This window comes from Sinohyriopsis cumingii, chromosome 3 (genome assembly GCF_028554795.1).
Source record: "Sinohyriopsis cumingii isolate HCF-2022 chromosome 3, ASM2855479v2, whole genome shotgun sequence".
Lineage (NCBI taxonomy): Eukaryota > Metazoa > Mollusca > Bivalvia > Unionida > Unionidae > Sinohyriopsis > Sinohyriopsis cumingii.
In genome coordinates this window covers 30,016,622-30,032,662 of record NC_142963.1, presented here as the reverse complement: position 1 = coordinate 30,032,662, position 16,041 = coordinate 30,016,622, and the positions used below count along the sequence as shown (strand labels likewise).

Here is a 16,041-nt window from a genome sequence, read left to right as displayed (position 1 = left end):
ATTAGGTCACATTCGACACAAATATGGCCACTGTTACCAAAAATAGAAAAGCCTTTAATACGTCTTCTTAAAACCACTTGACAGAATTTGACTAAATATGACAGAAATCATCCAGGCATAGAGAGATTGCATTTTTGTACAGCATGTGTTGATCTGCCATCAGATATGTTTACCATTTGCTATAAAAAGAAAAGTTACAGGACTCTTTCTTTAAAATGAATGAATAGAATTTGATCATATTTGACATAAAACATAATGACATGAAGATGCTTCAAATTGGTACAAATGATGCCGATTTGCCATCAAAAAATAGAATTTGATCAACATTGACAAAAACAAGCATTAGGGACCTTTTCAGTGATAGATGATATTGATCTGTCATCAAAAATGAATAAAGGTGGAAAAAAATGGAGATGCAATCACCACCATTGGAAAAAAATGTCAACAAAAAGCATGCTTCTGACCCTGGTTCTTGCCCGCCCAACTGCTCTTGCATTGGCAATTGGTCAGATGTCTGCCCTGTGAACAATATCAGGTCCACTTGGGCCTAATGTTTTGCAATTGTTTAAAATGGAATTTTTTGCAAATATGGAAGAGGCAAATGCAGGTGTGCCATGTAGAAGTGCAACAGAAAACTTCTTTTATGAAGTGCACTAGGTATGAGTAACTAGTCCAGTGTGCAACTGGATGCTTACTGTATATACTAGCTTTCATGTTGAGTGCAGCTGCAAATTTCACAGACCCAGATCTGCCATTGCACAGTGTGCCAGCAGATCTGTGTCTCAGCAGTTTGTTTTGAGTATCCGTAAAACAAACAACACCGACCATGAGCTGGTGACATTATGAAGCAGCAGAAAAGGGTCTGTGTTATTTGCAGTTGGCTTGGCTTGTAGTATATATGGTATTTCATCATAATTCAGCCAGTATTCACAGCCCTGAAATTATATCCTGCTTAATATTCCCCAAGGCTTCTCACTAGCAATAACTGTCGCTGTCAAAACCAGTGAACAACTAGAGAAGGTTTCAGATTCTGGCATTATCAGCCGAGTCCCATCAGTTTTGTAAATGAAAATGTAATTTTGCTGAATTTTGTGTGGTCAGTAATTGAGTGTATATTAAGAAAATTGGCTTGTATGATATGCTGGTATTTTTTGTTTTTAAATTTATATAAATTGTAATACAGCAAAATGAGCTTCTTTCACGCGCGCAGACATGCACACATTTGCTGCAGACTTCATTTTAAATACATGTACAATTTTAATTAACTGTTGTGTTGTACTAGTATGACAATGGCATCAAGAATACTACAGTTACAATAAAAAGATATTCATGATCTTGACTTGTTACAAAACTAATGTAGACTTCTGAAAACTTGATGCATGGGTTGCACAATTTGTTTAGGGCCCATTCCAGAATTGAAGATGTTGATGGGCGGTAAATTGTCTCGCCAATGAAATAAAGGGAAATCGTATTATAGGGGAGAATGAAGAAAGATGGGGCTTGAACATTTTGATTGTGTGTTTGTGTGTGATTATTTTAGGTATTGCTGTGAATTCCACAGTTGCATGTCTCATTTCAGCGCAGTTTTGGAGATTTAAATTTCAGAGGTTGTAATCTTAATGAACAAGTCATTAAATTCTCATACGTATTTAAGTGATTAATGTTTCAGAGATCAGACTTTTTTTTTACTTGCATACTTCTGAATGACTTTAGTGTTCTACTAGTGCAGTACTAAATATAGTTCATTCCTGAATGACTTTAGTACACTTTTAGTCTAGTACTAAATACAATCCATTCCTGAATGACTTTAATACTCTACTAGTGCAGTGCTAAATGTAGTTAATTCCTGAATTACTGTAGTGCCTTTTAGTTTAGTACTGAATGCAGTCCATTCCTGAATAATTTTATTATTTTACTAGTGCAGTGTGTTAAATACAGTCCATTCGTAAATGACTTTGATGCTCTACTAGTGTAGTACTCAATACAGTCAATTTCTGAATGACTTTAATACTCTATTAGTGTAGTGCTAAATACAGTCCATTCCTGAATGACTTTAATACTCTACTAGTGCAGTACTAAATATAGTCCATTCCTAAATGACTTTAATAATCTACTAGTGCAGTAGTCCATTCCTAGATGACTTTAATACTCTACTAGTGCCGTACTAAATATAGTCAATTCCTGAATGACTTTAATAATCTACTAGTGTAGTGCTCTCATCAGTCAAACATTTTGTTCAGCCATCGTTCTTAGATGGGGAAAGTGATATAAAACATTTAGAATCAGTTTTTGTTTTTAACCCTTTCATCACTATGGATGGGTTTTCTGGTCCAGGGGAAGTAAGTCCGTAAACACTGGACCGCTTTACTGGTCTGGGGCAGTGTTCTTCTCTAACGTTATAGTACCCGACTATATAAATTTTGGGATACCTCTAATAACTTCCTACTTGTAATGTAGATATTATATTTGGATTATCTCGTGAGTTTAGCTTGTATTCAACTAGAAATATCGAACAAAGTAGGCACTTTTAACGAGTTTTCTGAATGGTGAAATTTGTATTCAAAATGGCGGAGTTCGAAGAAAGTGAGTGAAGTGTTAGATTTTGAATTATCAGAGGATTTTACCAATTTTGACCTTGTAAAGTTGGATGAAAATGAGAGAAGGCATCTAAAGAGGCAATGGAATGCGCTTGTGGGTGACAATGATGACGATGAAGAGGATTTTGAAGGTTTTGAACCAGAGGGAGTGTACGCTCCATGTAATTTTGTTCGGACAAAGTTGGAAAACCAAAGAGATTTGTTTCAGTTTTCTGAGAGAGTTGGACCCACCCGAGTGTTAGATGGCTCCAGGAGAGCTTTGGAATATTTTCAAATATTCTATTCAGATGAAGTTTTTGGAAACATTGTCCGTCTAATGAATTTGAATGCGACGATCAAATGTGCCAGAGGCAATATAGGTGTGTGGACAGATCTCACCTTGGATGAAATCAAGGCATTTTATGGAATTTTAATTTCTACCTGTCATACACCTGAAAGAAAGACTTGTGTTGCTACTGGAATTATTCGTGAGTACGTCTAGGGTCAATTGAACAAGTTTTGGGAACTTTTTAAGTTTTCTAAGAAGTAAATAGATAATTACTTGTATTTTACCTGTTGTGTTACCTGTTTGCACCTGTATTTTAACAGTTGTAATAGATATGCACATGCTAGTCAATTAGTCATAAAATTTGATTTTTAACCTTGATTTTGACACCTAATCCAGCCAGATATCTTTAAAATTGGCAAAGTTATGTTATTTCAAATCCACAAGTCATTTTGCTTTACAACTCCAAAGTTACTTAGTGTTGAGGACTCCATGCCTCCAAAGTTACCTAGTGATGAAAGGGTTAAATCCAAAAATTGTATTATTGGAAACTTTTTGTTTTGGAAAGATGTTATATCAAAATCTGACTGCAGTTTCTGGGCTCCAGTTTAACACTTGCATAATCACTAAATTTGAGTTAATTATAAAAAAGCAAGTTGAAACTTCAAGCTCTGGATTTTTTTGCAAGTCCATTTATGCAGGTTACGAATAAATGTCCTTTTTCTGTATATTTCAGCAAAAATAGATGCCTAATTTCTTAACATGAAAATAATGCTTTTTTTTCTCACTTGCTACTTTTCTGCACGATCAGCTGTTGAATGTATAGGCTTTTATTATGGTCATCACCAACTGAAAATTGACAGTAGACCCAAGTACAACCAATATGGTTTTTATTGTGGTCATTACCAACTGAAAATTGAAAGCAGACTCAAGTACAACCAATATAGCTTTTATTGTGGTCATTACCAACTGAAAATTGACAGTAGACCCAAGTACAACCAATATGGTTTTTATTGTGGTCATTACCAACTGAAAATTGACAGTAGACCCAAGTACAACCAATATGGTGCAGCAGTTACACCTTTTGCAAACCCCAACATTTCATTTACAATTTGGAATTTTCTCTAAAATCATCTGTCTATTCATTAAATATGTTACTATGTCTCTTTTTAAGACTTGTAATTTTTGTGTTTTGCAATGATGTTTGATCCTAGATACTTGTTTTGCATTTTATCCTGACCACCTCTTTAAAACAAAATGGTTCATTCTAATGCAAATATTGCTGATATTACAAGTCATTTAAATGCTTTATCATCTTATTATTTTGGATAAATTTTCCTGGTCGGAAGATATTAATTTGGGCATGTGTAATCAGACTTAGTCATGAACAACAAAAAAACCCAGCAGTTCAGCTGCATGTGTTGCATTGTGTAAATGGAAAAAAGACAAGTGCAACTGTAAGAAAAGTAATATTTTTATTTCAAATTTCTGGATTATAGTAAAGGTATTTCATTATAAGTAAAATATTAGGTTCAGAATAATAGTAGGTGATACAATTTTGCAGATTGGGTTTTCTCTACTTAGAAAGAAGTTCTTGTATGTACTTGCTTACGAGTCCAGTCCATCTGCAATCTGTGCCGAGAGAGGTTAAATTCCAGTCATGTAGACCGTCAGTAGCACCGAACTCTAGTATACACTATGTATTGTTAAAACAAAACCCCAGAACAATTCATCTTCACATCTGTTGAAATATTTTTTGGGAAAAACAGTTTCCTCAACTGTACATACATGTAGTTATTTCACTTCAGCTGTTCAACTTCAGCTGCCAATTACTATTGTCAGGTTAACAGATTCTATAACTCACATCAACGTTGAAATGTAAATCTTTTGCATTTGATTGTAAATTTCTTGATTTTTATTTTTTAAAAATATGTAGTTTGATAACAGATGTCACAGAACTACATTGAGTTGATGCTGTGTATGTATGTACTGATTTTGAGGAGGGAGATCGTTGTTACTTACGAATTACAGCCCAATCATAACAAAGAATACATCCATTTGAGTGAAGAAATGTAGGAAAAGTACATTTAAAAAATGTTAAATTTATTGTGATAGGTTGAGGGTCTTTTTTCATTTTGATTTTTATCTGGGCCAGCCGACAGTGGTATTTACTCTTCCCATACTCACTTAGACTGATTTATGATGAATACCATAATGTTGTTATCGTCACCGACTTTTTATCAGTCTTAACCGTGACTGTCATAAAAGTGCCAACTGTCATATTCAAAAGCCATGAAAGACAGCACTTCAGGATATGTGTTTGTTTACTTCAAATTTAACCACAGATTTGCATAAGTAGGCATTATTTAGGAACACAGGTAGATCAAACTGTTAAAATGGGCCAAATTTTGAACTTTCTGACAAGACAGGGTTTCATCTATTTTCCAAAGAATTGAACTATAGGTGTCAGATAATTCCCTTGCATCAACATTTGATAGAAGTGTCAAGAGGGAAAGATAAATTAGAAATGTCATACTGATTTGAAATGGAGAGAGAGCATGGCAGAGGCAGATTATTCATTACTTATGGTTCCTTTTCCTGTTTACTCATAAATTTAGGCTCAGGAAATTCCTCCATTCCTTGTGAGAGAAAGTTCAGTTCTGTACAAGATAATTTGTTAATAATTTTCAATAATAGCAGCTATTCTTAAACATTGTATGACTGCCAATTACAAGTCCTTTTATCTGAAGTTCAGTACCCTTTTAAATTTTTTACTTTACAATCCAACTCACTATATATCCCTGCAGTCCCTGCCCACACCCAAAGGAGGAGTTTTATTTTTGTATATGATAAAATCATGTATAATTTACACTCAAGAAAATCAAACAAGTTTTTATTTACCATAGAATTGGTATGCTATATCCTATTTTTATAGAAGACTGAACTTGTTCCAAGATTTTTTGAGTGTCAAAATTGCATTCATGGCATAACTTGAATTTTAGTGTTAAAATTGTTTTTCTACAGAAAACAACTGCTGTTGCTGTAAATTGGAAAATAGATAAAATATATTAAGCATCTTCACTTTTACATTATTACTTGAACACAAGATCAGCTATTTTCCAGTAGATTGTCAGTCCATTGGAGGGACTCTTGTTGTCTTATTGCTTGTGCAAAACATTGGCTATCAGTGCTAAACCTATGGTATCGACATGTTTGTATTTCATTTGGATTGCAAAATATACCTGAAATCATAAGTTTGCTTCATCTTTAATAGTTTCTGACATCAGTTATTCACTTAGTTTTCATTTATTTACTAAAAACCTTTTAAATCTTGTATTCTAATTATCACATAAATGTGAAAGACATATAGTAATCAATTCATTTGAGAAATACTGAAGGTTTTTTTTCTTGTAAGATTTTATTGAATTTAGTGAGTTCAGAATTTTGTATTCTCATTGCATCAGCCTCGGAAGAGAATCACACAATCTCATGAAAAATGTATAGGAAATGGAGACATATTGAATTATATGACTTATTTGAAGCATAACAAGTTCTGTTTAGTCTGTAACTTTGTACAAGGTCCATTTCTGCTTTGGAAATAAACAAGTGCCCATATGGCACAGATTTGTTCTGTCATAAAAAATCCTAAAAGCCATCAGCAGTGTTATATGTAAATTCTAAAATGGTGAAATAACTGCATGAATTTATTCCTGAATAACAGGAACTCTTGAAGAAAAGAGACTTCTTTAGAGATTTCAGACCTGAAAAAAAATGTGAAAAGAAATTAATGGAAAAATCTTCTTATAAAAGTGGCAAAAATTTATTAAAGCTGTAGAGATTTTATTTTTTTAAATTTCAACAGAATTTTTTTCCCAAGAAGACCTTACTTCAGACAATTATTTCAGAGCAATCTAAACATTTAAAGATTTCAGTGCAAATACTTTTATGATATTTACCATGGCAAACAATATTTAATTTTTACAGTCTGTGATCACAAGCAATATTTAATTTTTACAGTCTGTGATCACAAGCATTATTTAATTTTTACAGCCTCAGAAAGTTTGATGAGAAGTTTATTTGTGTCCTCCTCAGAAAACTTGTACTGGCCTCTTGGCATCATCATGCAACTTGCTTCAATTCAAATTTAAAAATGTTTTTAAAAATATGAAATAATTGAAGCAATGCACTCAAATGTACATGCACATTTTTTAATGTGTAAAATTTTGTTATGTAATTTGCCAAAATGTTATGCAAGATAATTACAGCATAATAATGAAAATATAATATTGAGCAGTTTGTGTAGTTTTTTGTATATCACATATGCTTGTCTATAAGATGAGTCCAAGTGCAAACTGCACAGACTCATCTGGCAGATCTGGTTCTGTGCAGTTTTTTAGAGTAAACAGTTGAGCAAAAAAAAAGACATAGACCCTAATCTGCAGGTACATTATGATAAGGCAGATCAGGATCTTTGTTGTTTGCAATTCGGCTCAACTTACAATAGAGTACATTCAGTAAAAGCTTCCTGAATCATGAAAACTATATATAATGGCATGATAACCCAGTTGATGATGTAAAAATGGCATAATATTCAGTTTTCTAAATTATTATTAAAATAATAATGAAATATTGAAAATGAAGCTTAATAGACAAATGTGAAGATAAACAACTTTACATTTAGCGAATAGTGTATTGGATATATTCAAATTCAAAAAAGAAAAAGAAAAAATTTTACATTCCAGTACATAACAAGTCTTTATGCATAGAATGACTTAATTAATTAGGAAGAAATCAAAACCAAACAAAATTTTTGTAAATTGCAGAGATGTTTTGGATGTTGAAAATAATTTTTGTTTCATTTACAGGCAACAGAGGCCAGGCTATCCTATAACCTCAGGGGCATCATACCATCAATTAGCATCTCCAATTTCACGATACCCTGCGGGGCTGTTCCCTCCCCCAGGGATTCCCCATCCAGGTTTACCCCACTCTGCTCTCATTCCCACAGGGCCAAAACAAGAAGGAATTTCACAACCACATACTCCAGATAGTCACAGGTAAAGTGTTTGCCTTAATGAAAATTTTAACATGATAAATAATAATAATTCTTATTAATTGTTAAAGCTGTTGCAGATAGGAACTTGCTGTCCCAAGAGATGAATTCTATTTGCTTGTAAGGGGATGTTGAATGAAGATCCACAGAATTTGTAAATAATAATAATAATAATAATAATAAATAAATAAATAAATAAATTAATAAATTAATAAATTTTAATGTTTACAGAATGAACAATTATACTGCAATTGAAAATCTCTAGTAGTAACACATTTGTTGTTATTATTATTATTATTAGTGTTGTTATTCTTATTATTATTAAGGACCATACTGTACAGAACAATCAGAGTTTCTTGGTGAACATTATGTACTTCAACTTCGAATTGGTATTATATTTTCAGTGATAATTCATACAGATGTTCTTTTTTATTGCTTACATTTAGGTCATGATCCAGTAAAAAAACAAAACACACACATTTATTAATATGTACATGTTTGAGAGAATGCCAGTTATAATTTTTACATTTTAAATTCTTTTGGACTTTGAAAAAAATTGTAACAAATATTTGCATTACAAAGATGATGCATTTGTATTACCATGACACTGTGATGTAGCATTAGGATATATTTCTTTTCATCTCTCTGTAAATAAGGTGGTTTCTGCACTATAACCAACATTTCTTTTGTTTGCTGTTTCTTTCCCCCTTCAAACCATGTTGGTCCCAACCCACCCCATTTTTATCAGCTTCATTGCTGCCTTACACTTAAGGAAGGCTAGTTTCCTGTTGAGTCTTTGATTAATACAGATAAAAGATCAAGGGCACTTCACCAGAAATTAATTTAAAAACATGGTTAATCTGACATTGTTAGAGCTACAGTTGGTAAGGGGTGGTGAAAGCAGATGTAGTTCTGATGGATATTTTTCATTTTACATCACTTAAAACTATTTATTACTTAAATGAAAATTTCAGTGAAAGTACTTATTTATGTACAGTCACTAGTTTTAAACACTTCAGCTTGTATTGCTGTCATAATGATCATTTCAGAGGAGACTGACTGAAATGTATGTAGTGTAATATCTGTGCGATTAAAGCATTATAGTGATTACTGTATATACTTGCATAAAAGACTTAAATTGCAACCAACATAGACCCTGATCTGCCAGTGCACTATGTGATGGAAATACACTGGCAGATCTTGGTCTGTGCAGTTTGCAGTTGGACTCTACATGTAAGTCAATATATTTGGCACTTTAGACCACAAAAAAAGAAACATGTAAGAGGAAGGTATAATTTTTTTTAACAAGAATGCATTTCAACTTTGAAAATCGGTAACTTTACAATGCATGCTGATAATCTCTTCTGGACACAATGGCAACATAATTTACTCTAATTTATGTTAGTCATCAGTTTTAGAGTCTTAAATGCAAGGGAAATTAATTCAGAGGCAATCAAATTGTAGTGAATTCACATTTTTGTGGGAACACTGTTTGTGGAATTCATGATAACTACCAAGCATAAATTTAAGACCTAACAACACATGATTGCTCTATTGGATACCTCCATCCCTCAGACTGAACAAAGCATGATTGCTCTATTGGACACAGTCCCTGGATTGAAGAAAGCATTCCTCAGACTGAACAACGCCTGATTGCTTCATTGGACACAGTTATCAGACTAAACAAAGCTTGATTGCTCTATTGGACACCTCAGTCCTCAGACTAAACAAAACTCAATTGCTTCATTGGACACCTTCATCCCTTGGACAGAACAAAACAAAATTGTTCAAGTGGAAACCTCTATCCTTCAAGGAGCTTGTCTTAAAAGTCCCAAAAGAAAATGTTATTTTCTGTAAAACAATTTTAAAAATATTATACCAGCAAAATTAAATGAGCTTCATAGTAATTTACTAAATATTGGAGAAGTTTTTATTCCAGACAATTCAGAAGCATTTAATTTTGAAATATGTGTTATATTGTTGTGTTTTTAAATAAAAATTGTTTTCTTGGTTGCCTTTTTCAGTACTTTCCTATTGTAAGCAAATAAACAACAATTTACAGATAAATGTATAATTTGACTGGGATGTCTTTTTTCCACATATGACATAATATAATTATGCAATCATCTCCCTTAGTTTTGTTAGAAGAACTAGAAACATAGCAACAACTGGTCTTTTAGTGTTAGAAAAATAAAGACGGGAAGAAAAAACAAATGTCAGAGAGTATATAAATAAAGAAATTATACAGATATATTAAGAAAGAGTAGATTGTGACGTAAGTATTTTGTTTTAAATTTCTGCCAGAAATATTTAGTTGCTCAGCAGCTGTATTTTACTTGACATATGAAACTTGGCTTTTTTGTGTTAAAAGTCAATTTCATCGCATGTGTCGGCATTCTGATGTTCTAATGTGACAGTGTCAGTCTAGTATGACATCGCTCATTTTTTTCAGTCTTGGAGAATTTGGGATTGAAATATTGAGCTGGCAGCTCATGAAGGTTTATATGATCATCCTAAAACTGATGTTAAAGTGTTTTTATGTGACTCCTCCCCCAGTTGTTATTGTCTCATCACGTTTAATGACCAATCTGCGTGATTTATGACAAGCTGAGTGGTATTGACCTATTGTCTGGGATCACCTGTGAACAACAATACTGTGATATTGATTAGAGCCCACCATTGTCCTCTAATGACCTCATATTGGGAGGCACCTCTGCAGGGTCGCCATGGAGCATCTCAGTTTTCAGTATTGATCAACACATGTGAATGTGCCATAATTAATTCTTTTAGGTGGTCAGTCTCAAGGTCATGACAGGTGTTCCACATTCATATCCTTATGACGGAGCATTGTCTCATTCTCTTTCACACATGTGCACGCACATATATATGCATTCACCCCACCCCCCCCACCCCACTTTCGTTACAATTAAATAATGTTTTATTTTAGATGAGCATTAGTCGTAGGATGATGCCACAAATTTTTTATGATGGATTAATATTATCAAAATAAAAACAGTTTTGTATCATTAAAAATGTTTCTTGTATTAGTTTAACTTTGGCCAAGCCGCTTACTTTAAAGTTGAATTAAAATTAGTAATATGAATATAGTTTGCTAATTTTGATCTGTCAAAACAATTACAGTGTAAGAAAGGATATTAATATTTAGAAATATTTTAACATTTACCACTAAAGTGAAACATTGTCTCCCAGATGACTCCATATTGAAGTAATTGTTCAGACTTTTGTTGCCCCTGGGTCTGGAGTCTCATAAGGGCTAAGAAAATTGTAGGTTTCTAACAGCTGTTTTGGTGAAGTGTAGTTAGAACATGCAAATTGACACATTTAGTCCAAAATTTTGCATTAGGAAGTGTCAATGACAGGAGTCACAACAATGTATTTTTGTTGTCCAGAGACTCTGGCTTGTGTTCCAGACAATATTTACCCTCACATTTACACAAAGTAATAGTCAACTCCCTAGGGCCAAATATAAAAAATGAAGTATCTGTGCACAAGCACTACCTGTTGGCTATTCATTTTTATGTAGGTGGTAATTTTTAGATTAAAAAAAAACTTTCTTTTTTGTGCTTTGCGTGAAGTAAAATACATTTCCATCAATTATTGATTTTACACATCATTACATAGTGTTTGTTTTAATTAAATTTTTGTTCCATTTTAGCACGAGTTTCAGGTTAGGACATGTTCATGCCTGTCTGGAGATAACCACTGATAATCAGACACACACACACACACACCATGACTTGACACTTTTCTGTATCAAAGTTTATATTTGCTCATGTGATCTATTGTTTTCGTACAGCCAGTCACACAGTATGTTGTCTTTAGAATAGTATTCAAGACTGCATTGAACCTTTGGATTGTGTATAAGCATTTGCTTCTAAAAATCACATAACCTTTGTTACACTTTAACGTTTCATTCAGTATATGATAAAATCTAACCAAGATGGTTATCAAAAAGTGTAAACAGAAAAAAATAAAAGGAAAGAAACCCCGTATACTAGGTATTGTTTATGTTGAGGTGCATTGGTTAATATTTGTATTATGTTGCTTGGGTAAAAATATGCTTACATTCAAATCTAAGTTTAAATTCAACAGTTGATTTCAAGTTGTAAATATATATAATTGGATTTGTGAGAAATTCATTATTTGTCATGAAATTTAATTGTTTTCTTGACATGTTTGGATAGTGTATTGATTGCAGTGTCACTACATATATGATCCAGTTTGCCTATTGGGATTAAATATATTTTAGACTGAAGCATATTGGCATTTAGTCTGGTTCCAATGTTTCCATTGATTGTACAGTAATTAATAGCTGTAAACCATGTCTGACATGGAACTAGTTATCATTTCTTGCTAGGGTGGTATTTGGACAATACATGTCATCGACCAAGGGGTTTGGCACCAGATATTTGTTTTATTCTAACAAGTGTTAGTTTCCTAGACTGTTTAGATCTTGGTTTAAATGGGTAAAAATATGGCCCTTTTCTTGGCTAACACTAACTAGATATTCACGGCAATGTCACTTCATATCGGAGTTCCTCAACCATCGAAATTATGACATGGCATGTTTCTATACCCAGTGTAGAATGTTGTGCCATCTTCCTACTGTATCACATTTCTGCATGCATACATGACTTACTATAAAGGTACATGCATTGAACTCATATTAGGCAAAACATACCTGTAGTAGACCCTTATGTTAGTCCAAATAATATTTAGTTTTGTTCAATATGTAAGTAAAACTGAATCAAATCACTGAACGTTCAAATTGGGATACTTTCTGGCAAATAATTGGTACTGGAATATTGATCATTTGTTTACCTAGTGAATTGGGCATTATTTTGTAAAAGAAATAACTGTGAAATGTAAACCTTGTACCTTTGAACCATTTATAATGGGACAACTTAAAACCAAAAATTCAAACACCATTCACAAGGTAATCATAAAGTGATGATTTTGAATAGTGACATTTTTTTTTACATCATCAATGTTATTCTCTGTCATTCAGGTGCAATTGAAATAATGTGTAATACAGCAGTTTAATAAAGAACATGGTGCAGAACAGGGGTTATATCAAAAGTCAGCATATCAATCAACTTGTAAAAATTTATTGAAATTAAATTGCTTAGCCATGCAATTTTTTTTTTTTCTTGTTAGATGTAGTTCCTGAAGAAAAGAAAAAACTAATTAAGTACCAGTAATTGAGAGCAACTGCTGTTCTTTACCTGTTTGTTTTCAGTACTGAATGATTTTATTTTAATCATACTTGGTTTGAGGATGAATATTCCAATAAAAACAAATTTTATTCAGTTTTTTTGTGTGGAATCCTCCCAAAATTTTGTAGAAATAAAGTGTCATCGACTTGTAGTTTATATGACCATGTTCATATTCTTTATAATGCAGTTTGATGGTGTGTACATGTTTGTGGGAATAGATACAAAGTTAGAAGAATTTTTTTGAATTTGATGAATATTTGAATTCTTTTCAAATGCATTCAAGAAATATTCAGGCAGGAAAATTTGTTATTTCTTTGTGTTTTTCATGTTTGTAAACATGTGTAAAGATTATTGATCACCAATAGCTTTTTGCTATCCACAAGTTGAGTCAAACTACAAACAACAAATATCCTGATCTGCTTCTGCATAATGCGCCTGCAAATCAGGGTCTGTGTTGTTTGTTCCACTGATTACACCTAACAAACTGCATAGACCCAGATCTTTTGAAGGTGATGGAGTTGTACATTTGTAGTTAATGTTTTTTTTTTGTTTTTTTTTTTAAATGAATATACAGATGAAGTGCTGGAACAAAATTTGAAACATTTTTTTTACTTGGCTGGGCTTGTGATATTCAAGAAAATTGCACAAAAGTCCAGATTTCCTTTTTAGCCAAAACATACAATTTTATTTACCCAGCTCAAGTCATGTCCCATGCTTCTGTTATATAAAGAGAACCATATTTTCTCCAGCTCGTACTACCTGTAGGTTGTAGAAAACGAGATACAACAATCACTTTTTCTGGTGCAGACATTGTCATTATCATCATTAAGGTTTTGGTTAAAGTTGCTTTTAATAGTGGACTTGACATGCAGGCTGGCAGTCTTGTTCTTGTACAACCAGGCTTTGATGACTTGTTATAAATTGTGCATTCTTAAAATGATGGCATTTTTTTTTAAGCTCTCTTTATATGAACAATTTATATGTATGTATGTATGTATGTATGTATGTATGTATGTATGTATGTAAGATTAATGACCATGTTGTTTGAAATTCAATTTCTAAAATACAAAGAATTGAATAAAAACTTTCCAACGATAAATCCATTAGTATAGATGTAAATATGAAATGCCGCAGGATGAAAGGTAAAAATGTAAAGGTTTTCACAACTACATAAAAAAGGGTAAAGGAAACAAATATAAAATTATTCAGATATATGACCAAAACTTGATATATAAACTGCATTCTCTCAAAAAGTGCAAAATTTTCTTAGGTGGTACACCACCATAAAGTTTCTTAATTTAGTTCACATAAAAAATTCTTATTTCAGTAAGTTGTAAAGGATACTGCACACATCCTAAAATCTGGCAAAGGCTGCTGTGACCACCAGGTTTAAAGGAGATAATACTGTTCACCAAAAAATACACACATTCTCAGTTTATTCATGCTGTTTGTTCTTTAACCATGACAGTTTTTACAATAACTTCCCTCGGGAAATACAAACCATTTTATTGTAAAATGAGGCATTAATTTTGAGTGATTTGCAATATGTGTCGGAATTTGATTTATATACTGGTATAATATTACACACCCCATCCCATGCCAGCATGAAGATAACAGTACATATCCTAAATGCACAACTGAATATCATCTCCATGTCTTCAGTTTTTCACATGAAAATTTGCAATCTATAAATCATTTGTTTATTATTTAAGGTCATCATGAAAGCAACACATTGAAATTGGAACTTTAAAATGATTGCAAATTTTAAGAAAAATCACTTCCACAATTTGGAATATATAAATTAATATTTTGAAGACTTTTTTAATTGGCTGAGATGGGTTGTATGAATTAAAATCTTTAAGTTGTTAAGTTGTAAATCTGATTAAAATCAAATTCTTCAACTTAATGGATATCTGATGGACACCAGTATAAGTTCAGTGTTTTGTTGACCTTTCAATTCACCAATCAAATTTCTGTTTTCATATTTATGAAAGTAAATACTGCATTTGGAACATGCTCTTTTTAACAATAATGCTTTATGATGCAGGTCACTCAAGATCAGAGGATTTGTGATTCCATAACTCTGCAGAACATTAACCTTTACTGGTGTCTGTCAGATCTTGTTTTAAGCAGATTTTGAATATAATCTGATCTGTATGTCATCAGCTTATTTTGATCATGTGACCTCAGAAGAGAAACAACATGTGTAAATGGATTTGTAGTAAATAGATGAATTAGAAATGACTAAAATTTCTAAGTCTCTATACCACTGGCCACCATTAAGCACATGACCTCAGCAAGAAAACACCTGAAATGTGGAATTTCTGAATATTTTTCAGACATAACCTACATGAAGGCAGCTCTAGTCATGGCACGTCTAGTCAAGAACCTGAGAGAAAGAGAACTTATGTAAAGAAACCCCTAAATGCATTTATGTTGTTTATGAAAGAGATGCGAGCAAAAGTGATAGCCGAATGTACATTAAAAGAATCGGCAGCTATAAACCAAATTTTAGGTAGACGGGTGAGTATCCTGCACCACTAAGATATTTTTCGAAATTAATTATATTTTGCAGGCATTTACACGATGATCATATCAGGGAAAGCACGACACTTGCTCATCATGATCAGGAAGCTGAGAAAAAGAGACCACATATTAAGAAACCTCTAAATGCATTTATGTTGTTTATGAAAGAGATGCGAGCAAAAGTTGTAGCTGACTGCACATTAAAAGAATCTGCGGCAATTAACCAAATTTTAGGTAAAAAGGTAAGTAGTGTGTACTTGGATTTGCATCTGAGTTGTGAAATGGAGGAAAAATTGTTTGGTTCCAACCAGAATATGTTTTAAAGATCTTCGGACACTGTTCAGAAAGTTGTGAAAGCTTTGA

At 32.7% G+C, this 16,041-nt stretch overlaps 1 protein-coding gene across 6 annotated transcripts in view; it reads left to right on the top strand.

The window, feature by feature from the left end:
- LOC149802616 (protein pangolin, isoforms A/H/I/S-like) overlaps positions 1-16,041 on the top strand; it is a 170,980-nt gene that overhangs the window by 141,301 nt on the left and 13,638 nt on the right. For 5 of the 6 annotated variants that reach the window (XM_089951929.1, XM_089951930.1, XM_089951927.1 and 2 more), the window contains 2 exons: positions 7,728-7,919; positions 15,728-15,920. In XM_089951929.1, coding sequence (XP_089808055.1) covers positions 7,728-7,919; positions 15,728-15,920 — 385 coding nt within the window. Of the gene's footprint in view, positions 1-7,727; positions 7,920-15,491; positions 15,676-15,727; positions 15,921-16,041 lie in introns of all 6 variants that reach the window. The other variant, XM_089951928.1, reaches the window with a different exon arrangement.